General features: G+C 38.8%; 2 protein-coding genes and 1 long non-coding RNA gene across 4 annotated transcripts in view; 1 reads left to right on the top strand and 2 right to left on the bottom strand.

The window, feature by feature from the left end:
- LOC127530767 (cytochrome c oxidase subunit 3-like) overlaps window positions 1–26,062 on the bottom strand; it is a 199,887-nt gene that overhangs the window by 22,050 nt on the left and 151,775 nt on the right. The window lies entirely within an intron of this gene.
- The window catches only part of LOC110957172 (putative cytochrome P450 120), a 37,214-nt gene continuing 21,091 nt past the window's right edge, over window positions 9,940–26,062 (bottom strand). The window contains exons 10-11 of the mRNA XM_022203059.2: window positions 21,661–21,748; window positions 9,940–12,791 (exon numbers count right to left, since the gene is read on the bottom strand). Coding sequence (XP_022058751.1) covers window positions 12,648–12,791; window positions 21,661–21,748 — 232 coding nt within the window. The 3' untranslated portion in view covers window positions 9,940–12,647. The remainder of the gene's footprint in view (window positions 12,792–21,660; window positions 21,749–26,062) is intronic.
- Window positions 12,666–24,641, top strand: LOC110957173 (uncharacterized). 2 transcript variants are annotated; one of them, XR_007937407.1, is made up of 4 exons: window positions 12,672–12,776; window positions 18,933–19,107; window positions 24,077–24,263; window positions 24,366–24,641. It is a non-coding gene; the product is annotated as an uncharacterized LOC110957173 (long non-coding RNA). The 2 variants fall into 2 exon arrangements; XR_002596077.2 differs by lacking the exon at window positions 18,933–19,107 and having other exon boundaries at window positions 12,666–12,776.

Here is a 26,062-nt window from a genome sequence, read left to right as displayed (position 1 = left end):
GCGATGCTGGTGTGTTCATGTGAATGAGTGTGTCTCTGTGGATAGACAAACACTTTCAGACATCCAAACACTGAGCTCCCGGCTGATGTAAAGAAAACAGAAGGTCTGTGGTTAACGAACTCAATAATTCTGCGTTACACCTTCTTTTGTTTGCATTTCATTACTGTGATGACACAAACTGTGCTTCGTGTGCCTTCAGATATATGCAGTCATGGAAATTCCACCCTGGTTTTCTTTAATTTCTTGTTTATTTTAATGCTTGGTGCCACTAAAGGTACATTTGTTTGGACAAATACAATGATAACAACAAAAATAGCTCATAATAGTTTAATTCCAGAGCTGATATCAGACATTTTCTATGTTTTCTTGACAACCAAAATCCCTTCAGTTCATTCATCTTCCATCAGTAGCTATGTCATTGTTCTACCAAAAACAGCTTTTAGGATTCCATCTTTTCTTTTCTGTCTGTCTTAGTCCCATGATCCACACAGGAGTTCGTACTGATCCATAACCATTGTTTCTGATGACTGCAGCCATGCATCTCTTCATGCTCTCCACCGATGATTTTCCACAGGTTTTCAGTTGGATTTATAGATCTGGTGATTCAGCAGCCAAGTCATGGTTCCAGTGTTCTGGTTCTTCATCTAGGCTTTAACTGACCTTGCCTTGTTTGAAAATCCAGTCATGGGAGGCAGGAAAGAGTTTTCCAGCTGAAGGAGAAAGACTGTTTTCATGAGAAGCCCCAAACACGACCTGGTTCATTCTCCCTGTTCCACCCAGACTGAAACTACCCCTGATGGTCACTGATCCACCCCCATGTTTTACTGTAGGGGCAGACAGTCTGGTTTGGAGCTTCTCCAGGCTTCCTCCTAACCAGTAAGTTTGCTGGAGTGGACATCAACTGAAAACTGGATTCATCCCTGAAGGGAACCTTAGCCCAATCATCAACAGTCCAATCCTTTTGATCCGAGCAGAGAGTACCCGGGCTTTCCTCTGCCTTTCCTTGATGAAGGGCTTCTTCCTGCCCTGTGTGACTTCAGACCAGCTTCAACGAGTCGCTTTCCAACTGTCCTTTCAGAACTAGTCCCATTTCTCCACAGTGTCCACTCATTTTTAAGGTCCCTGGAGGTCTGAGGACAATTCCTGACAGGAACAGATGAGTGACGGTCATCTGGTGGCAGAAAGACGTTTCCTGACCAGCTCGGAGTTTGGTAGAACCATGTTGGGCTTGTTTTTTCTTAGTGTAATGAACGGCTGTTTTGGAGATCTTCAGTTTTTTGCTACCTTTCTCTCATTAATTAGATGTCCTCTTATATACCCTGGGAATACTATTAACCTGTAACATGTCAACTGGGACATAAAGTATGATGGAATCAGCTGCATTTAAAGTCGTGTTCATTGTATTCTTCAGGTAAAATACCTTGAGTGGTACCAAGCATTGAAATGAACAAGAAATTGAAGAAAACAAGGGTGGTCAAATAAATTTTTCCATGACTGTATAAATCCAACATCTTTTCTATGTATGCTTTTCTACACTGAGAGCATCCAAACAGGAATAATTTACCATAATAACAGTCAGATATGTCGTATTGAGCAGCAAGCAGCTCCAGCCTGCATTACTAGAACAAGGCTACTTCTTTATTTTGTGTCCTCGATGTGTAACCCTGTCAGCCTTTCAGCGTGACATCATGAAAACACATCCAGGAAACTGTTCAAAACTCTTTTACCTTTGTGACCCGGAGACGATAATTTCTAGCACCTACTTAAGTCAATGTTGTCATCACAGCTGACAAGACTGGCAAACGCAGACTGGAAATAAAAAGTTGGCTTTGTGCATCTTTGTCTGAAACCGAGGACTCTTTTATTTCAGAAACGTCAAGTGGTGACTGCCAGTATTAGAGTTTTGACAATGTTTTGTTTCAACAACAACAAACAATGAGCACAGCAGTCGATATCAATCACTGTTTTTGAGTTATGACCACGTTTGATTATGTCCAACCAAGAAAACAAACGGACTTAGAAGAATTAGCTCGTCCACATCAGTCCTAGGTGTTGGTAATTACCACTTGTTTAATAACTGGTAGCATAAACACTAGTTTTACAGGTGGCTACTCATAAAAATGAGAGTTCCCATGAGTATTTCATCTTGAATTTTCCTCAGGATTAATATAGTATCTATCTATCTATCTATCTATCTGTCTATCTAGTCATCTATCTGTCGTCTGTCTGTCGACCGTCTGTCGACCTGTTCTTCCATCCATCCATCCATCCATCCATCATTCATCCATCCATCTTTCTAACATTCATCCATCCAACCATCCATCCATCCATCCATCCATCATTCATCCATCCATCCATCTGTCCATCTTTTCACTATTCATCCATCCATCCATCCATCCATCTTTCCATCATTCATCCATCCATCCATCCATCCATCCATCTTTCCATCATTCATCCATCCATCCATCCATCCATCCATCCATCTTTCATCCATCCATCCATCTTTACATCATTCATCCATCCATCCATCCATCCATCTTTCCATCATTCATCCATCCATCCATCCTTCCATCATTCATCCATCCATCCATCCATCCATCCATCTTTCCATCATTCATCCATCCATCCATCCATCCATCTTTCCATCATCCGTCCATCCATCCATCTTTCCATCATTCATCCATCCATCCATCCATCCGTCCATCTTTCCATCATTCATCCATCCATCCATCCCCACATTATTTCAAAGGACTTTTATACTAAATAACCCTGAACAGGAACACAAGTTGGTGAAATTAAGTTGCAGCAACTTTAAATACATCGGGAAATGGACTAAAAATCCTGAAGAAATTGAAGAGAAGTTTTGTTGTCAAGCCAATTTCATGGAGCTATGTTGATTTAAATTTAGTTTTAAATCAACTAATGCAGAAATTCATCCTAAAATTCCACAAAATGTTCAGTCGATGCAGCTGCCATTGTAATTATAATCAACCCAACTTATTAAAAAAACATCTGCAACTAAAATTGTTCATCTAAATCAGTAAATTAATCATTTTTTATCTTGCAGTTACGCATTTAATGAAGTTGCATGACAGAGCTAATTTATAAATAAATTGTGTGTGTGTGTGTGTGTGTGTGTGTGTGTGTGTGTGTGTGTGTGTGTGTTCTTGTACTTGCTACATTGTGAGGACCATTTTCTGTATTTAACTGTCAAAGTGAGGACATTTTTACAAAGTGAGGACATTTTGACCTGTCCTCACTTTGAAACAGCCATGTTTGAGGGTGAAGACTTGTTTTTAGAGAACAGGTATGAATTGAGGTTTGGTTAGGGTTAGGGTAAGGATTAAGTTTAGGCAATCAGTTGTGATGGTTAAGGTTAGGGTAAGGCTCTAGGAAATGCATTACGCCTATGGATGTCCTCACTAAGATAGAAGTACAAACATGTGTGTGTGTGTGTGTGTGTGTGTGTGTGTGTGTGTGTGTGTGTGTGTGTGTGTGTGTGTGTGTGTGTGTGTGTGTGTGTGTGTGTGTGTGTGTGTGTGTGCGCGTGTGCGTGTGTGTGCGTGTGTGTGCAGAGGGCTTCCCTGCCTTTACTTCCTGTTGTACACACTACTACAGTCCACTGGGGGTGGACAGACAGTAATTAGCTCTGCTCATTAAAACTGACCTCAGGCTTTGTTCTGCCATCTGGATTCACCGTCAGACCTCCTGGTCCACATCGGCGTGTGTGAAGAACCGACATCAGCTTCCTTTTCTAACAATCCTGGATGGAAAATTTCTCCACCTTCAGGTTTCTGTTTATTTCTAACTTTCAGTGTCCTCAGTTTGTCCCTTCATAAAACAGCGTGTGGCAGCTCTCTGGCCTTGGCCAACAATAAGCAGATTATTTATAAGCCCTTTTCAAATAACGGACACTGAAGACAGTGCAGAACAGTTTAAAATAAAGTGTTAGCAGGCCTTGATGCTAAAGACGCTAAAGACAGGGTGTTCCACAATTTAAGAGTAGCTGGGTCTATCTAGAACTGCGAGACTTTTTGTATCATAGCCGACAATTTTGCTGTTTTCAGGCCTAAATTCAACATGGCCGCCTATAACATGGCATTTTACAGAAAGATTCTTCTAAATATTTTATATACAGTTGAGTAAAATGTAAAGTTATTTATGAAGATATTGTAGTAAAACTGTTGACTACTTTATATGAAATAAGTCACAAAGCCTTGGAGTCTTCCAGTCTTTTCTTCAGGAGGAAATGGCATCATGTGGAGCAGGTCATGTGATCTGGAATTAACACACTTCCTGGAGAGGAGTTTTTGGAACGGGGAACTTAGTGGAAAGAGATTTCTCGGACACAGATACAATTTGTTATTTTGTGTCATAAAATAACACAACTGACTACAGAAAACACAAAATGACTCAATGAGACACAAAATTATCATAAAGAGACGAAATGACCACAGAGTGATTTGCTTTTTTGCAGCATTTGCAGCAGATTCTAATGAGTGGATCCGATGGGTTCTGTTTAAACTGAGTCAGAGAATCAGCGGCTGTAGTCGATCGTAATCACGATAAGTTAAGAGCTCACTAGTGCGATATTAGACATGGTCTTCACAAGTGTATGTACACTTTTGTTTACGACCGTCTGTCATATTGTACAGAACCAACAGGAAACCATCAGAAAAGCCGTTCTTCATGATGTAGAACGTCGTCCTGCTGCTGATTCCTGCTGATCTGTGTTTCTGCACTCTTTGCATACAAACAAATGATTTCATTCAGACACATTTCCTGCTGCAGAGATTCAACACGAGGACTTTAAGTCACCAGATGGACAGATCTGCATTCTTCGCCTGTGGTCCACCAGTTCACGTTTTAAAACAGAATTTAAAAATCAGGTGACTGTTCACCCTCACACAACGACCCACTGAATCTCTCATTGTCAGCGTGATGTTGAATGAATTTCAAGAATGTGATGAGCAGAAGTGACACATTTTCCTTCACACACGTGAGCGAGGACTAAATGCGTCTCATTCAGGAGTAAGTGGAGGTTCAAGTGTTTATTATGTAGGAAGGATCCTGCAGTACAACTCACAGTATGCACTGTGCACGTGCAGCTGCAGTGTTGGAGGTTATAACAAGCAGATTGATACTAAGTAGAGTTAAAACTAAGGTCTAAACGCTGCAGTCTTACAGTTAAAACTTCTCCTCATCCTTCTTTCGCTGACAAGATTTCCCCGATGTTGGCTTCTCTGCATCGGCTCCCACTTAGATTTAGAACTGATTTTAAGATATTCCTGTTTGTTTTTCAGTGTTTTTATGGGTAAGTATCTCCATTTCTTTGTAGTCTTTTAACTTTGCACTCTCCCATGAGATCACTGATGACCAGAGGCTCCTGGCTGTTCCAAAGTCCAAAGGTAAAAAAGAGATTGTCTTTGCAGTAGCTGGGTCAGAACATAACTGAGGGACTTTTAAAGTCCATGGGATGTATCATGCATGTATTTTTATTAATGGCTAAAAAAAAAAAACACCAATGTTTTTTAGGGTCAATATGATCATGTGTGTATAAATTCCGTAAATATTTATTATGGAAACAATCAGTTATTAATAAAAAATGACTGGATATCAGTAAAATGTCAGCTAAATAACGTCAGAATTTAATAACAACCACCTTCTAATGAGCTAAACAATAATAAAATGAGCTGATTCAGAAATAGTTTGGATTGTGTTCTTTTTATTAAGTTCAGATAATCATGACAGAGATTTCCTTTTTGACAATGTATCAAATTTTATATGGAAAATAACAAATTGTATCTGTGTCTGAGAAATCTCTTTCCACTAAGTTCCCCGTTCCAAAAACTCCTCTCCAGGAAGTGTGTTAATTCCAGATCACATGACCTGTTCCACATTTCCTCCTGAAGAAAACACTGGCCAGACTCCAAGGCTTTCTGATTTATTTAATATAAAATAGTCAACCGGTTTATTACAATATATTTAGAAAAAACTTTCAATTTTACTCAATTGTTTATATAATATGTAGAAGAATCTTTAAGTAAAAATGTCATGTGGTGTTTGGTTATAGGCGGCCATGTTGGTTTTAGGCCTGAAACCAGGGCCGGCTCTTGACATCAGGGGGCCCTAAGCAGAATCACTCTGTGGCCCTGCCTTGCGGTGGTTAGTAGAGTATTGCCATCGCGCACCAAATACAGTAAAAAATAAATAAATAAATAAAAAGTTAAAAAGGAAAACAAAAACAAAGCAATATAAAAGACAATATATATATATATATATTAGGAAGATAAAATAGAAGACTAAAAAGACTAAAAAGACGACATCACATAAAAGCAGTTCTGTAAAAGTATGTTTTTAAAAGTGACTTAAAAGAAGCAGCAGACTCCGTACGCCTTATCTCCCCTGGCAGGTCGCTCCAAAGTCAAGGAGCTTGGATGGCATGTATAGCGCCACTTCTAAAACTGCATTAATCGTCCAAAAACTCATTAGTTTCACCAATATTTCATCATGGTCTCCTGAAGCACTGTTTGGATCAGGAAAGCCTTCTGGGTGAGTATATTGTTCTACTTCATCCTATAAACAATGTGAAAGCTGCAGGAACCAAGCTTAATCTTAATCTATAATACAAGACAAGACATCAATATAGAAGCTGTCTGTACCTAGAAATTGACCACGCCGCTAGCTAAACAGCGCTAGCATTAGCAACAACGATTTGGTTACCGTCAGCTGAGCTGAATATATCAAGGACAACAAGTGCATTTAAAAATGAGACTCACGATCATAGTATCCACAAAACAATCAACTGATGTTTTCAAAAATTACCTTGCGTATCTCTCTTTTGTTCGTCCTCCTTCTTCTTTTTCCTTTTTTCCGCACCTGAAGGATAAACTAGCTTAATCTTGTTTTTTCTGTTCTTCTTCTAAACATCCTCCTTGATGCCAGTTTTTGATCAACCAACCAAATATTTTGACACATGTCTGGGGCTGGGGCTGCGGCTGCCGTCCAATCAGCGACACTGAACTTACAACGCGTGTTGGGTGGTTGCCAGGTTAGTCCGAATCAAGTAATGTTAGATGGCAGTCTGTGGGTCAGACACAGTCAATTCGGGGGCCCCCTAGTGGCGGCGGGGCCCTAAGCAGCCCCTTAATCCGCGTATAGGGAGAGCCGGCCCTGCCTGAAACCCTTTCAATGATTCCATAACAGAAAATTCAGAGCTATAGGAGTCACTGGAAACTTAAAACTGCCATGGCATACGTGATCTTTAAGTGGATGTAAACTTTTTAAAATGATCTGCACTAGCTTTTTCTACCACACAGACTTGAATTTAACCTTCCAGTTGTCTTCATTTATGGGCATCAATAAATTTTGTTTCCTTGTTTGAAAAAAAAAATCCAAAAATTCAGCAAAAAAAAATCCACAAACTTCAGAAAATTTGCAAACCCTTCAGGAAGAAAATTCCGATAATTCCTTAAAAGTTTTATCGAAGAAAAAAATAATTTGGCAAGAAAATTCTTTTTCCATTTTCAAAAAATAATTAAAAATCTTCCCAAAAATCCTAAAAATATCTAAAGTGACTACATTTTTATCAGTAAAACTGCTCCTACTTTCTTTAAGAACATTCACATAAAAATCAACCAAAATCCAGTGAAATTCGCTGGATTTTGGTTGATTTTTATGTGAATGTTCTTAAAGAAACATTTCTTTAACATTTCCTTTTTCCACCAAAAAATGTTCAAAAATTTCCCCAAAAATGTTGCAAATGTGGATGCCAGAAGTTTCACTGTGAAAATATATGTTTTTCCCACATTTTCAAACTTTAAAACCGGCCAGTTTGACCCACAGCAAGACATGAGGGTTTAAAGCAGCAGCTGATCAGAGCAAATGCTTTGGAAAACACCAAGCATTAAAGTGTGTCTGATTTGCACCTAATGAGGTGAAACGGGGAAACCCTGAAACTGTTTAGTCTGCCGGCACTAAACCAGGACACTAAAACAGAAAAAAAGACAGCAATTAAATGACACGAAAACAAGCTGGAATAACTAAAACAGAGCCGTGTGTCCTTGTGTGTGAGAGGATTCACTGTAAGTCCCTGTCGCCTGTCATAAACGGTTGTGAGTCTGAGCTTCGGCTAATGGACGAGTGCAGGGAGAGCGGTGAGTCATTCCGATCTGCTCACAAAAAAACCTCATCTTCTGCCAGATCCTGTGTGATGCACGTCTGCAAGCGTGAGAGAGAAAGGAGCGTGCACGGCTGCAGCATGCTGACGGTGTGTAGGACGGAATGAAGCGTGTGTGAAGCAGAGAGAACAGTAGGTTTTGTTCAGTGGACAAAAACATCTTTCTGAGAGACAAGCCTACAGCAGAGCTCACGTTACGTCACGCTGCTCGCTCTGGGTGTCGTTCAGACTGAACACGTCTTTATGTTAGACAACACAGCGGTGTCCTAACGCCTCGAACACGATAGAACACAGCAGCAATGTCGCTGTGCATTTATTTCTGTAAGTACATTTTAATTTATTGTGTCCTGTCAAATTCCCCTTAGTTCAGGTTCCACATTCAGCCCAGTTTGATCACCAGTGACCAGTAAAATCACAGAATAATAACCTATAAATAACCACAACTCCTAATGTTTCCTTTGTTTTAGCGCAAAAAAGTCCATTCTGAAAGTGCTCATATTTAATTAATTATCTTCTTACAAAACAACCTGAAATTTGTAAAGAAAAATAAAATTTCATCAACATTTATCCTCAGTTTATCATTTCCACATCACAACTTCCAGATCACAGAGTGTCTACAAAGGAACACAACATTTAGTTACCTGGAGCTGAATGATGTAGGATTTTACTTTATGATCAAAACGACAAAAGTAAGACAAAAAAAAAAACAAAAACAAAAACAAGATGAAACATTACTAAAATCAGACACAAAATAACATGAAACATGAAACATAGACACAAAAAATGAGACGAAAAAATTACAGTGACAAAAAACAAACACAAACGATACAGAAAAAAGCAACAAAACGATAAGAAATTTACAAAAAACCACAAGCGAGGCGAAAAACAAAGCACAAAATGATAAAACAAGACCCAAAACAACGAATAAAGCAAAACAAAAAATGACAAAAATAAGTCAAAAAAACACAAGCGAGACAAAAGAGAGTAACAAGACGACAAAAAATGAGGAAAACAACACAAAACAAAACAAAAATAAGACAAAAAACACAAGCGAGACAAAAGTAAGTAACAAGACGACAAAAAAATGAGGAAAACAAGACAAAACAAAAAAGAGACAAAAGATTTTACAAAGAAGTTACAAAGCGACAAATCAAGTGGATAAACGACACAAATGAGACAAAAATGACAAAAGCGAGAAAAAAACAACGAATAAAACAAAATGACAAAAATAAGACAAAAAACAAGCGAGACAAAAAGGAAACTGAACAACAAAAGCATGAGACAAACGACAGAAGTCAGACAAAAAAACAACAAAATCAAGACAAAATATTCCAAAAATGAGACACAAAACAACAAAGAACAATCTGGTATTTTACTTTATGATCAAATCAACTTGTCATGGTCTAGAAATGATTTTAAATTTATAGTTTTACTAATTTACAGTTAATGTCTTCTCTGAGGGACTCTTTAACTGCAGATTGAGGGCCGGTTTTGGTCCACAGGCCGCATGTTGGACACCCCTGGTTTAAAGAAACAGCTCAACCACGACTAGAAGCAGAGAGAACGACAACATGTCAGCTATAATGCCCTGGATCATTAAAAAAAAGGAAAACAAAAGCGACAAAAACCTGAATATTAAGGCTTTACTCTGGCTAGCATAAGACTACACGAGAACATCTAATAAACACCAACTGTACACCAGAACAGGGAAAAGGTTCGGGTTAGAATTCATTAATCATAAAATAAGAAAAATGCAAAAGTTTAATTTTTGGGACAATTTATTTTGCAATAAACGGAATCAACGTGTGCAGCATTCATGTAACCAGCAGTAGAAAACAAAAACCACTCTACACACTGCAGATATTTTCCTGTTTTTCATACTTATCTCCTATCTGATGAAACACTGCCTGCAGATCAGCAGAAAAGTCTCAGAATGTTTGACTCACTGAGACTTTTTCTTTCTTACACAATATGATGGAAACAAACTATTTATTTTTGGTAAATTTATAAATGACTCATGTAGAATAAAGTGATTAGATTTGGTTAACAGAACACAATGAGTTCAGAGGCATCAGAAAGTAGAAAACAAACAATTATCCTTTCATTGTGTGCTTTCTACTTTCTAAATGGGACATTTTTTTTTAAAGATAACATGCCTTTTAAACCTCTTCTAGCAAGTTTTGGGGGTTAATTTTAATTTAAATATGACTTTACAGCAGAATAGTAAGTGAATATATGTTAAAATGACCTTTAAATCATGTTTGTTTATTTTATTTTAACCCGCGTGTCGTCCTGCAGGTCAAACTGACTCGTGTTAAAGTTTGAAAATGTGGGAAAAAAATACATTTTCACGGTGAGAACTTCCACATTTTCAACATTTTTGGGAAATTTTTGAAAGATTTTTGGTGGAAAAAAAAGAAATATTAAAAAAATATTTCTTGAAGAACATTCACAAAAAAATCAACAAAAATCCAGTGAAATTCACAGGATTTTGGTTGACTTATTTTTGTGAATGTTCTTAAAGAAAATATTAGAGTTTTTACTGATATGTATGTAATCACTATTTTTAGGATATTTTTCAGAAAATTTTTATTCTTTTTCTGAAAATATTTACAATTTTTATTTATTTATTTATTTATTCAATTTTTATTTCTCGCCAAATTTGGGGATTTTTTTTTAAATAAAACTTTTAAAAGAAACTTTTATGGAATTTTCTTCCTGAAGATTTTTACAATTTTTTTTATAAATTTGAGGATTTTTAAAAAGAAAAAAAATTTTTAAGGGAAACTTTTAGGGAATTTTCTTCCGAAAGATTTTTACAAATTTTTATAAATTTGGGGATTTTTTTTATTTGCTGAATTTTTGGATTTTTTTCAGACATAAAACAATATTTTTTGGTGCCCATAAATATGGACAACAGGAGGGTTAACTGCCTGATGGCCTCTCATTCCCTGGAAATCACTCCACTGTGGTACAAACTAAAAATAAAATCAGAAAAATAAGTTAATCACATTTAAGATTACATCATATTTGACCAGATAAAATAATGGAAAGCACATTTTTCCTCATAACAAAGCACTCAGACAGAGCTACATATTCAAATTAAACATTACATAAAGTCAGACAGTCTGTCATAAAACACAAAAACACACAACACTTGTATGTGACATCGCACAAAGCGCTTCGCAGAACCAAATATGACGTTAATTCTCCCGTAGTAATTCACGTTTACGATTCAAATCCTTCTAAGACGCCTTGTGGCTTCGTTTACACGGGATTCAGACGGCGTGTCGACCGAATGCTTTCAGAAGTAACCAGGTTAGTGTGTGTGTGAGGCTTGCATATTAAACGGAGGCAAGTCGGTGTCGGTATGACGAACGGTTGCTAAGCAGTGGTGGTTGCTAGGGGAGACAGGTTTGCAGCCAGTGATGGAATCTGAGGGTTTACCTCCGTCTTCATGTGTGCACGTGAGCAAACCTGGATGTGGATATTTATACTGCAGTAAGAGAGGAAAAAATGCCATTTCTAGCTCACGTTATTGGAGGTAAATTTCTATTAACCCTCCCGTTATCCTCATTTACAGCACCAAAAAATATTGTTTCCTTGTCTGAAAAAAATCTAAAAATTCAGAAAAAAAATTCCCCAAATTTCTCAAAATTTGCAAAACCTTCAGGAAGAAAATTCTAAAAAAATTCCTTAAGAAGTTCCCCATAAAAGTTTGATTTTAAAAAAATCCCTGAAATTTGGCAAGAAAATTCTTGTAAATACTTTAAAAAAAATGAGTTAAAAAATTCCTAAAAATATCCAAAGTTATTACATTTATGTCTGTAAAATTTCTAATGTTTTCTTTAAGAACATTCACATAAAAATCAACGAAAATCCTGCGATTTTTTTTGTGAATGCTCTTAAGAAACATTTCTAACATTTCTTTTTTTCCACCAAATACGTTCAAAGATTTCCCAAAAATGTTGAAAATGTGGACATCAGAAGTTTCACTGTGAAATATTTTTTCTCCACATTTTCGATTTCGACCCGCATTACAACGGGAGGGTTAACAGAATACACCATCATAACCTAGAAGCAGCGTTTGACGTGTACGACAGGCTTTTGGAACGTTTTGCTGAGTTTCTTTCAAAGGCAGCATTTTAAAAAAAGACAGAACACAAACGTCTGTCTAGCAGCGGCACGGTCAACAATGGAAGAATGACTCATTTCTCTCGTCTTCCGTTGCAGAGTCATCAAGGAACGCTGCAGAATATCTGGCAGAGGAACAGACGGAGTGAAACCAGCACTCCTCGGCTTTCCCCATGACGATAACTGTGGAGGGGGGGGGGGGGGGGGGGGGGGGCCTCGCAGCTCGCCGGCTTCCCTCTGCAAGATATCCTCCAGCTTCCTCTGCTCATTCTAGACCCATATGTTTGCCTGACAGTCACAGCTTTCAGTGCTTTATTAAACATACTGTGCATCTCTAGCTGGCGTCACGTCCGGTGGGGGTGAAGGAGATGGTCGGGCGGTCGGCGGGCCGAGACACCGGCAGCCATTTGTACTGGAGGTCCTGATCCGGAGGGTCCAGGCTCCAGTCGTAGTGCTCTAACAGGTATGTGCACGCTTCCTGGCAGCAGAAACATAAAGAACACCGTTTTTCTGGACGTGTTGTGCTTCCTTTTAAATGGAATTTAGAGTTCTGCTGTGAGAATAGAAGTGACAGTTTGGTGATTTTACAGCAGAGCAGAAGCTAAATGTTAAAGCAGAGCTGCAGCCTCCGCCGACGGTGAATCAGCCTCCAACTCGCAGAGCTGCAGCCTCCACAACACTTTACGCCTGTTTCCAGGTTTGAAAATAGCAAAGCAACACCTTTCAGCGGCCAAGTTCTACTGGAACATCGAGTCCTTTGGATCCAGTTCTTACTTTTAGACAGAAAAGCTAAAAATGAATTACCACTCGAGTCATACAGATCCTTCAGCGTTTATTTAAGCGTGTGGTGGACCAGGGGTGTCAAAGTCATCTTAGTTCAGGGGCCACATTCAAACTAATGTGATCTAAATTGGACCGGACCAGTAAAATCACAGCATAACAACCTAATGAGACAAACAACACGAAACAAAACAAACAAAAAGAGACAAAAATTTAGACAGAAGAGTTACAAAGTGACCAAAAATGGACAAATGACAAAAACAAGGCAAAAAATTACACAGATGACACACAAACAACAACAAAAAAACAATCAAAATGAGACAAAATTACAAAATGAGACACAAAGTGGCAAAAAAAATGGACAAACGACACAAGCGAGACAAAAAAACCACAAATACAGCGAAACACAAAATGCCAAAAATGAGAAAAAAAACTCAAGCAAGACAAAAAGGAAACACAAAATGACAAAAATCATAAGCCGAATGCTCAAATGCGAGACAAACGGTAAAAGTCAGAAAAAAACAACAAAAACGAGACATAAAATGACAAAAACTGAGACAAACGATACAAAAGAGACAAAAAATTCAACAAAAAAGTTACAAAGTGACAAAAAAATTGAGACAAAAAATTACGCAAATGACACAAACAAGACAAAATGACAAAAAATAGAGTAACAACACAATGGAGAAAAACCCACAAAACAACATAAACAATACACAAAATAATAAATAAAGCAAGACGCACAATAACAAACAAGAAACAGTCAGACAAAAAACAACAAAAACAATACAAAAATATTACAAAAGTGAGACACAAAATGACAAAAGAACAATCTAGTATTTTACTTCATGATCAAAACAAATTGTCATGTCTAGAAATTATTTTAAATGTATAGTTTTACTAATTTACAATCTGCAGTTAATGTCTTCTCTGTAATTTTTACACTTTGAGGGCCGGATTGGACCCTCTGGAGGACCGCTTTTGGCCCACGGGCCTCATGTTTGACACCCCTGTGGTGGACGCTCAACAATCCCTGCGTGGTTTTCTGTTATATTCTGTGGTGATGTCATCTCGGCTTATCCTGCAGCCGACTGGCCTCGTCCACCAACACATTTTCAACAACATTTTCCCCTTCGCTTTATGAATGAAGATTTCCCCGATGGAAGGGGAGGAGCGGGAGGGATGGGAGGGATGGAGGGAGGAAAGAAGTGAGGGACCGGAGGAAGGATGATGAGGATGGGGGAGGGAAGGAAGGAGGACAGGGGAAGGATGAAGGGAGGCGATGAGTCACTTCTCTGACCTAGATCCCCGCGGTCTACTTTCTACTCTGGCCGTGCCCTGCTATGTGTGTGTGGTGGCATGTACAAACGGTCAGCCTGCAGAAAGCCGCTCACATGTTCATTATACAGACAGACAGTCTGCTCTTATAGCTACAACTGGGCTGGATATGCAGGGAGAGATGTGGACTGAGGTGTGCAGGTCAATCTATAACTGAGGGACTTTTGAAGTTATGTTGAAATTGACAAGAAAACTGTCCAAAATGACTTGAAAATTACCCAAAATGATGAGAAAAGTGTCCAAAATGACTTGAAAAATGTCCAAAATGACTTGAAAATTACCCAAAATGACAAGAAAAGAACCAAGTTGATACAAAACATGTTGAAATTGAAAAGAAAATTGTCCAAAATGACTCAAAATTTTTCCAAAATTACTTGAAAATGATTCATGATTACAGAAAATTAGTCCAAAAGGATATGAAATTTGTCCTAAATGATTGGAAAATTGTTCAAAATGACTCTAAATTTGTCCTAAATGACTTGAAAATTGTCTTAGTCAATCTATAATTGAGGATCTTTTAAGTCGATGGGATATATCTTGCATACATTTTTATCAAAAGTAAAAAAGATTATGTTTTTTTATGTTCATTATGATCATATCTTTACAAATTCCATGATTATTTATCATGGAAACAATCACTTATTAATCAAAAATGACAGGGTATCCCTAAAATGTTTACTATGTTACAAAAAGTCCCACAATTATATATTGACCCATCGAGAATGACTAAAAAATTGTCTAGAATGACTTGAAAATGATCCATAATTGCAGAAAATCAGTCCAGTATAACATGAAAATTGTCCCAAAGACACAAAAATGATCCAAAATGACGAGAAATGATACCAGCTGACATCAAACTTGTTGAATTTGACAAGAAAACTGCCTGAAATGACTCAAAAATTGTCCAAAATGACTTGAAAACTATCCATAATTACAGAAAAAAACAACAAAAATGTCAACTATGATACAAAAAGTCCTGCAATTATACATTGACCCATGCATCATTAGTGCAGACTAGAAAAAAATAATAATCATAATAAACTATCTACAATTAGACCCTCCAGAAAAACGCGATCATGCGATCGCATGAATTCCCGCATTAATCACCAAAATGCCGCTGATTATGCGGGGGACAATTATTTCCCAAAAGGCCGCATAATCCCCGCAAAACAGCCCATAATCCCCGCAAGAATCTCACATTTCCACGAAAAAAAAGAGAAATATGCGGGTACCACTTCATTTCGCAATTTCCGCATAAAATGAGAAAACTATAACCGATATAAATGGAGTTGTGAGTTTTTATGTGACGCCCGGCCTGACGTCATCAGTTCACGCATTCACACACATGAAGCACGAGCTGATGCGGAGCGCGGCGCCAGTGTTGACAACTTAGCGACTTTCTCTCTAAATCTAGTGACTTTCCAAAGCGTCCTAGCGACTTTTTTTGTCAAAAGCGACTAGCCACAAATCTAGCGACTTTTTCTGCCATTTTGGAGACTGACAGGAAAACTCGGATCATTCTGCAGTTACTGTTTTCAACAAGCAGCAGGTGCTGCTGTGAGCTCCTCCCCCTCCCAGAGCACAGACTGTCAGTCCAGTAACCCCACAGCAGTGTCTGATTAGAGGACTCATCACTCCGCGGCCAGACGGCTGGTGAATCGCGCATATTTTTGCATATTTCACAACTATTCGCATACTTTGCAACCTTCCGCAATTTCCTCGCATAAAATGGCATAAAAACCCCGCATATTTATTCACATAATCAAGGATTTTTGTCCGCGTTGTTCTGGAGGGTCTATACAATATACAACAGGAGTGAGCACAATCCCTTAAATGATTCCAAATTGTATCACTTTGCTGCTGACAGTAAAAATACTCCAGAAAGGCCCCAACCAAAGTGAATCCTCCTGTGACACACTAGACATAAATCTGTGATGACTAAACTGAGCAAACCTGTGGTCATGTGAGACTAACTGCATGAGCCTCGTTATAAAATGACCTTTAAACACTAGAGTACTCTCAGGTCTTCATCTTGGCTCGGAAAACTTGGAAACTCCAAGTTTCAATCAAATGAAGTTAGAAAGGAATCAGATGATTCAAGTAGCTCTAACTGAAACTAATGGCAGTAATATTGCTTGTTAACCACATTCAATCAACCTATTTATGTGTTACTGGATGCTAATATGCACTATGAACAGGTGAAGTGGATAATACTGAGCATCTCATTAAAATCCTGGCTTACATGTCTGTATCGATAAACACGGTACCGTCCTCATGAATGGACGTTACATCAGCCACAGTGCGGTGGAGAGCAGGTGTACGGCAGCGTGTTCAGTCCACATTATGCCACTTCATCAGCGCTACCAACAAGCAGCTGGTTATCTGGGATCAGTAATCCAATCTGAAATAATGAGATATGATTGTCCTGCCGGACGACGGCGAGAGCTGAATTTGGACGCATTAAACCGCAATGAACTCCACCTGAGCTCCGTTCAATAACGCCAAGCATGTACAATGACTCATGAGCGTGTGTGTGTGTGTGTGTGTGTGTGTGCAGGACTGACTCATCCCTGACAGTTGCATTTCGACACCCCCCTGCATGTTGCTGTTTTTCCTCTTAACTAATCTGAGAACAAAAAGCAGCATAAAAAGGCCGTCTTGGCGGCTGTAATCTACCAGCGGAGGTTAAATAACGCTCTCTGAGTCTGACTCAACGGATGTGGACTGCTGAGATAAGGCTTCCATCGGCCGACCAACGCTTCCTTCCCTCTGCTTTCTCAACTGCTTCGTCTCGCCTCGTTCACTGAGGAACAACAAGCAGCTGACCTGAACGACCACAGCTACGGCTCGTTTTGTACGTTTCAGTGAAAAATATGAGAAAAAGCACAGAGCTTTCGCTGAAACCCTCACAAATAGCAATGATCTAATCACTGCTAAAGGACTAGATAAGTGTTTTAACTGCTCTAGATTATATAAACCTCACAAAGCGTTCACACACAGCCAGGTAATTTCATTGGGTAACTACATTTTGCGAGGCTGCAGTAAATAAAGGTAACTGTAGTGCATTTATACTCCATGTACTGCATGTCACCAGTCTTATGTCTTCCTTTCTGCAGGTATCTGTAGTTGGGTTTCCATCACAGTTTTTCGCAAAATAAAAGTGATATTTCTAAAATTTCGACAAAGTATATTTGCGCTTTGAACGTGTTTCCATTGAAGGTTGTTCTGGGCAGAAGCATCGTAACTCTCGTAAAATATCATCCCGCGAGATTTCGATGTCGAACCCTTTCTCCCTCATTTCTGTTTCTATCTCCTTCTAACACTCTGCATTCCTCTGCTGTTTGCTGTCTAGTATGGCAGTGATGTTTTTCTCAAGAATAATGGCAAGAAAAGTCTCGGTCTCCTCTTCTGTCCACACGTACCGTACGGAAAAAGTGTTTCCATTGCGCTTTTGCGATATTTTTCAAGATCGAAATGTCTGAAAAACCATCTCATGAGAGCGTAAAAACTTTTTAGTGATATTTTAGTCCTTTTTCGAAATTCAGGTGTTTCCATTACCAGTTTTTTATTGCGCTATTTACATTTTGCGCATATCTAAGGGTAACCAGCTTGTGGCTTTGGAGCTGCATTTAGATGCTTCACCGACCAGTCCAGTGTTTATTCTTCTCTTATGCACTGTTTCTTGCTCTCTCTCTCAGTTTTACCCTCACCCCGACCTGGTGAGGCAGACGGTTGCCCTCCCAGAACCTCCTGATAAAAGGGAGTTTTTTAGTCTTGCTCAAAGCGAAGACTGAGATCTGTTGAGCTTCTCTCCACACTATAAAAGTATCGCATCTCAAACAATTAGATTATCATGAAAAATGATTGATAATGGGATATGTGCAATAGAGTTAAAGGGACATGTACAGAATAGTTATGTTTAATATAGACAGGGATATGTGCAATGCTATCATGTGTAATAGTGACAATAGGAAATATACAATACAAATAGATGTAGTAGTGTCAGAGGGATACATGTAGCAGAATCTTATGTTTTACTGACAGAGGAGTAAGTGCAGTATAGCAATGTGCAATAATGATAGACGGATATGTGCAATAGCAACAAAGAGATATCTGCAATATAATCATGTGTAAATGTTAAATAATTACTCTTTGGTACTCTCTGTTCTGTGCACTATGTGTTATTACTTGCTGCTTGCTTTTCTTTCTATGTTTTTGTTCAGTTATGATTTTATGTTACTTGTAATTTCTTTATCTTTGATCTTCCAACGGGACTCGGGATGGTAATCAGCGGTACAGCTACAATCTCTCATATTTATATGGAAATGCACATTAATACGAACTGTCCCATTTAAAAAATTAAAATAAACATAGCTTCAGCCTCAGTCTTTGGGCATGTGAACATGTAATTCCTATTTATGTCCCGTTTTACAGGATTTTTGCGTTAAAACCCAGCTCCATATGTTTCTGACTATAACCTACTGGTTCATGCTGTTTTCAGGCTGGTGTCACCCCTTTGACAACATGTTTGCTGACACACACCTGCTTCCAGAGGGACCGCCCCCACATGGGAAATAAACCTCTGTGCTTCCTGCTGTCACACCTGTAACACATCTGTCCTGTTCTGCTGCTTTCCATAGGCTGTGTACGGACCAGTATAGGAGCTGGTGGCAACGGTGAGAGCAGCCACTGGGACTGGGAGCTGATTAGAACAGGACAATCAGTCCTCGGGTCTCTCCCTGTGGTTTATCTACACAAACAAACACACACTTACACACACGGCCATACATTTCGTCATTCCCACGAGTCGTGCTCTATTTGCTGAATGGTTGGGGGATGGTCCACCTCTCTGAGAGCCGCAGATAGACACCGACCACAGCTGGCTCGCTGTGAGCGTTTCTCCTGCGCAGTGACCAGAAAGAATACCTGATCTGCTAATGAGTCTCTGCCAACTCTGTGACAAACACATTATATCACCTCGAATTTAGGTAAAGTTCAGTTTACATCAGCAGCAGCTTCTGAAAGCATCTCCAGCAGCAAATTCTAATTTAATGTCCAGTTTACAAACACATTAACTACTGTCGGTTGTCCTTTTGGCACGAAAGAAGAATACAAGAAATTATTTCATCATACTGTTAGAGACATTCTACTTCTGTAGTTTATGTAGGTGAAAGTTTAATTTGGATAATTAAACCTGGATACTCACTTTACATAAGAAAAATAACATCTATGTGGATACAAATGGAAAGGATTATTTTTTAACCCTCTGAGCCCCAGTGTGTGTTTTTTTTGCTGCTGTCACATTTGTCTTCACTGTGGCTTCATTTTTCACCACAATATAAAGTCCTGCACATCTACAGAAGCTGAACAACAACGGCGAGAAGGAGAAAGAACTCAAAAATGTCTTCTGTGCACTTCAAATGCCATAGTTGATTTTTCTGATTATTTAGTTTGCAAAAAAAACAACAACAAAAACCCCAAAACAATCAATCTGTTCAACTTTTTTCCAAATGTCCACAAATGTGTACTAAGCAATACTGGAAAAATCATCGTTCTACTTACTATAGATGTATAAAAAAACAGCCCAGTTCACCCAAAATGACCTGAAGTTTTCTCTTCCAGATCGTTGGCTGCAGCCGAGTCACTGCGGTTGTTCCAAAGAATGCAGAATGTTTTGTGTATTTGCAGAATACGGTTCATGCAAATGGTTCATTTTTGGTGAGTTGTTGAATGAAGATTTTACTTTGATTGAAGATCAGGGTTTGAAGCTTCAATTTGGGTAAGTTTTCCAACAGATGAGCGAAAAGTTCGAAATCCAACAGTTCTTTCTGTTTTAACAGTGAGTGGCTGTGATAAAAGGTGTCACTTTGAAGCAACAAACCTGTTTGTTGGTGTAATCATAACTCTGTGTATCTGCTAGGGCTGGACCCGAAAATCCAGAATATTCGAATATTCGTTTGCTACAGCGGTATCCGGATAATAATTTCGGTATCCGAATATTCGACAAAATGAAGGCAAAATTTGGACCCGGGAGACCAGACGAACTAGCCTAGCCGCGCTAGACAACCCACGGCAACGAATTTAATTCTCTGCCAGGGTGGGTCTAGTTACCCCTGGATGCTCCTAAAACTGGCCGGACCAATCACCATGAAGTGTAGAGTCAGAAGGCGGGCGTAACTAAGTGACGACAGAGGCGTGACGATTCTGACAGAAACAACCGGCGCACAATAAACAGTTATCTTTCGACTCGGCTTTGGCCACAGCCCTTAAAGATTTGAAGCTAAAATTCAACTTGAAAGATAAATAAAGGACGGCACTGAAGTGTTTCATTGAGAAGAAAGACGTATTCGGACTTATGCCGACGGGATATGGCAAATCCTTAATATACCAGTTGGCTCCGCTGGTTGGGAAGCTAATGGGACTTAGCCACAATCCGCCGGCGCTCTAGGAACTACGTCAGCCTATTCGTTGCACTGATTGGTTGTATACCTACCCAATTGCTGCAGAGTGATTTGAAAGACAACCTTATAGCCCGCCTCCCTCCCTGTCCAGCGGTCCTAGACCCTTGTGCCATCAGAACATGGGTCTAGCGTGGCTAGGCTACCGACGAACGGATCCGAATATTCGGACCGTCTCTGCCGTCTCCGCCCCCCCACCCCCGTCGGACGAATATTCGGAGGCCAGAAACCACTATTCGGGCCAGCCCTAGTATCTGCATGATAATTTTCCTACTTCACCAACATTTCTGTTCCTGCTATTTTGAAATGTACAAATAACTCCTAAAATCATTTAAATGATAAAATACAGCTTTTGTACATTTTTTCTCATGCCACACACATAAAACTAAAACCTTTCATTAAAAGAGCAGTATATAGAATATTTTCAGTTCTATTGGTTGAGTTATTACGGACAGCTCAGCCTCAGTCTCACACTGATGCTGCTGTTAGCATCACAGTAAATTCCTGTAAACTTAGACCAGATTCCACATCAGACAGGCTCCATCCTTTGCTCTTTACTTTTCACTCGGTCCAGCAGGTTTCCCTCTAAATGTGACCCAGAAGCTCAGAATATAAAATGCGGCCGCTGAACCGCAAACATCTCAACGTGTCATTAAAAGCAGCAGAAAGTCAGAGAGGCAACCTTCGTTTAGCAGACGGCTTTACAGGCCGAATGAGAAACGGCATTAATTAAAGACTGGGCTTATGAGTGTTTGTTGTGAGAAAAGTCACCTTGAGGAAGATGTTGGTGAGTTTCGGTCCGATGCAGTTTCTGGGCCCGTTGCCAAAGGAGCACAGGAAATGCTCCTGGCCTGCGTTTCTACATGCAAACACAGAAATAAGACATGTGTCACACACCAATCAATAATCTGACAAAACCGTAGAGCAGAAGCCTGTGGGGAGAAAAGAAAATCATCTGCTGGCCGTTTTTTAATGATTTTCTCCAAACCACACTGCAAAAACTCCAAATCCTACCAAGTCTGTTTGTCTTATTTTTAGTCAAAATGTCTCCCCACACTTGATTTAAGATAAATTCACTTAACAAGAGACATTTCAGCAGATGGAGGACTTGTTTAAGACAACGCATCTTAAACATCTTGTTAAGTCAAACTATCTTGAAATAATCTTGTTTTAACCCTCATGTCGTCCTGCGGGTCAAATTGACCAATTTAAAGTTTAAAAATGTGAAAATATAGATATATTTTTACAGAGAAAACTTCCACATTTTCAAAATTTTTCGGGAAATGTTAAAAAAAATGTTTCTTTAGGAACATTCACATAAAAATCAACCACAATCCAGTGAAATTATTAGAAGATATTAGAGGTTTTACTGATATATATGGAATCACTTTAGATATTTTTAGGATTTTTTGGAAGATTTTTACTAATTTTTTAAAAATATTTGCAAGTTTTACATTTTTATTTCTTGTCAAATTTGGGGATTTAAAAAAAAATTAAGGGAAACTTTTAAGGATTTTTCTTCCTGAAGATTTTGCAAATTTTATAAATTTGGCTAATTTATAAAATTCCCCAAATTTCAGCAAATTTTTGCTAAATTTCTGGATTATTTTCAGAAAAGGTAACAATACTTTTTGGTGCTGTAAATGAGGACAACAGGAGGGTAAAGACACCTAAGCTTGACAATCCTGATAAAATAAAGCTTAAAATAAGTTTTTCCAGCTAATTTTAAGATCTCAATATCCTAAATATATCTATTTCAATCTTAGCAAGCCACTTTTCACTTGTTCTGTTGGCAGATTTTTTCACTTAGTTCAAGGTAAAAGTTCTTTGCAATAAGTTTTTTCTCCTGGTTTTGAGAGGGGCATTTTTTCCAGTGCAGAGCCAGTATGGTTTGAGTCCGTTCTTGGAGGAGAAGCAGAATAATGAGCGGCTTCATGCCTGTGAATAAGTCGTTGTTTTCCACAGGAAGATCATCAGACGTGACATCGTATGATGATCATATGATGAGCGGACATCACATGCTAAACCTTCCTTACATACATCATTTATAACTGAGTACAGATGTGATTAAATGTGACGCTGTGGGACTTCCTGTCTGCTTTCGCTGCTAGAATCCGTCACAAAACATTTATGTCACACCGACTTCCACAGACTTTATGAATGCAGTCAATAGTATAAAGACTGTTATCCATTTATGCTCTTATTATAAATACTATTTACATGAACACATCTCTTTAAAGTTGGGTTATTTCATCTAAAGCAGGGGTGTCCAACATGAGGCCCGTGGTCCAAAAGTGGTCCTCCAGAGGGTCCAATCCGGTCCTCAAAGTGTAAAAATTACAGAGAAGACATTAACTGCAGATTGTAAATTAGTAATACTATAAATTTAAAATAATTTCTAGACCATGACAAGTTGTTTGGATCATAGAGTAAAATACCAGATTGTTCATTGTTCTTTTGTCGTTTTTTGCCTCATTTTTGTAATATTTTGTCCTGTTTTCGTCTGACTTTTGTTGTTGGTCTCATGTATTTGTTTCTCATTTTTGTCGTTCCCTTTTTGTCTCGCTTGTGTTTTTGTCTTATTTTGCCATTTTGTGTTTTGCTTTATTTGTTCTTTTGTGTATCGTTTGTGTTGTTTTGTCTTGCTTTTGTTGTTTTTTGACTTTTCAGTTATTTCGTTTCACGCTTTTGTCATTTTTGGTGTCATTTGCATTATTTGTGTCTTGTTTTTGTCGTTTATCCATTTTTTCACTTTGTAACTTTTTTGTCTCTTTATTTTTTCATGCCATTTGTCACATTTTTTTGCCATTTTGTGTCTCATTTTGTAATATTTTGTCTTGTTTTTGTTGTTTTTTTGTCTGACTTGCGGTAAAACCCTACATTGTTCAGTTCCAGGTGACTAAATGTTGTGTTCCTTTGTAGAAACTCTGATCTGGAAGTTGTGATGTGGAAATGATAAACTGAACTTATTTTTCTTGAGAAATTTGAGGGTGTTCATAATGTTTTGTAAAAAGATAATTCCTTGAATGTGAACATTTTCATAATGGACTTTTTTTGCACTAAAACAAAGGAAAAAATGAGGAGTTGTGGTTATTTATCGGTTATTATGCTGTGATTTTACTGCTCTGGTCCACTGGAGGTCAAACTGGGCTGAATGTGGAACCTGTTTGACTTCCCTGCCTTATAGCTTTCAGTCAGTTGGGCATCGAGGGAGAAAGGACGAGGAAAACCATCCACAGAACCACCAAAGCGGCAGGAAAAGCCTCAAGACGGCTCGAGATCCATGGAGTCATCGAAACGTCCGATGATTACAGGAGCAACCAGCAGATGTTTAGTCACGGATAAGTTCAAAGATCAAGGACTCAAACTACAAGGTGTCCCAAAACATTTGACATCATTTCATCACCGAATAATTTGTTTAAAATTAGTTTGCTCTTTTTGCTCGAAAAAACGTTTTATTATTTTTCTGCTTTCAGGAACAGACATGCCGTTTGCTGCAACAGAAAAGATGTTCGCCAAAACTCAGTCAAATGCGACATGAATTTCTTGGAAAATTTCACAAACAAGCTCCAAGAGGAAAGCAGATTTCGGCGTGGCATAAGAAGAGGAAGGCCGTTAGTGTCGGAAAAAAGGATGTTTCAGAAGTGGTGCACACATTGAACTTCTAATAGCTTTGGAACATTATGAAATTACCTTCCCCCAGAGTTTCCATTTGAAATTTCTAGAATAAAACATTTTACGTCAAAAATAAATCCTATTAAGCATCATTTCTCCTGACCATGTAGTCACTCCGACAGGGACTTTTCAAATGATGTAAAGTTCTCGGGGACACTGTACAACAATTTGGAGGTTTGCCGAAACATCCTGACTCCTCCTTTTCTGCATTTCACCTGTAACTGGAACAAAAACCGACGACATGACTCCTCTTTGGCAATGACGTCTGCAGAGCAACACAAAACTGACATGACTCAGCGTCCCAACTTTCTCTGCAGCTCTCCAATGTGAAGCCTCTAAAATACGCTCCAAATAAACGGACGCCGGTCGTTTCCAGCCGTCAGTCAGCAGCCCGCTGCTGCCGGCCATCTCTGGCCTCTCATGTCTAATGCATCCTGTCTTCCTGAAACCTGAGCTCTGATTAAAAGCAAACAGGAAGCATTAGCGGTGTGTATCGTCTGGGTCCGGTGTGTGTGAGAAGGGAGATTATTAGTGTTCTCGCTCGCTGCTGTCTAATGGATTAATGCACTGCTACGTCCGTCCTGAAACCGTGAGATGTTCGGCGTACGATGTGGTCACGAAACACCGAGACTCACACAGAGGAAGTCTCACCAAGCATAAAGATATATCAAGCAAGCTGAGTGGATGAGAAATGAATCAGAGAAGTACTATCTGATGCGGACTATAATTAATTTTTATTCTAAACAGTAGAATAACAGAGCAGCTCCGAGGCCAAGAGGGGGTTTCATTCAACGGCTTCTGAAAGCAGAAAAACAGCTGAAAAACTCACTTTTTTTTTTTTTTTTAACTTTTGTTTGCGTGCTGTTAAACGTGGAGCTGAAGAGCAGAGAAATGTTTTAGTGATCTGAAGCCTCGTATTTCTGTCATAATGGAGCCTCTTAACCCTTAAAAAGCCGGGACCGAGTATACTCGTTCTGCTTACTCGTACACACGGCCGAAACCGAACATTCTCCGCTCAACACGTGTGACTTTTTAACATAAAATATGCACACACCTGTATGTTTGGTAAGATATAAACATTGACCCCAAATTTGGTTATTTCAAACGATGAAGCCGTATGAGCCGTTATAAGGAAGCCGCAATTACGAAGCTCTTATCGGGGCAACGTACCGGCCAAACTTCACAAAGGCGAACGTCTACGACAATGCGACCTCGCAAGACTTGATCGATATTTTTATGGATTAGGTGGTTTTAGTAGATGTACTTCTCCAGAAATATGGCCTTGTAAGGGCTAAAAGCATCAATACTTTACAGAAATGAAGAAAAAATGGATGAAAATGAAGCGACATTTCTGCATTCAGAGCAGAAAAAGCAGACGGAACGCAACAATTACAACACACGCCGTTTAGAATTCATACAATTAACTGCATGACTTCATAAAATCCTAAATAAAACGTTAATATATGGGCTGAACTGTTTATTCATTTTTAACAATAGT

The sequence above is a fragment of the Acanthochromis polyacanthus genome, chromosome 18 (genome assembly GCF_021347895.1).
Source record: "Acanthochromis polyacanthus isolate Apoly-LR-REF ecotype Palm Island chromosome 18, KAUST_Apoly_ChrSc, whole genome shotgun sequence".
Classification (NCBI taxonomy): Eukaryota; Metazoa; Chordata; class Actinopteri; family Pomacentridae; genus Acanthochromis; species Acanthochromis polyacanthus.
This window is presented reverse-complemented; position numbering and strand designations above follow the sequence as displayed.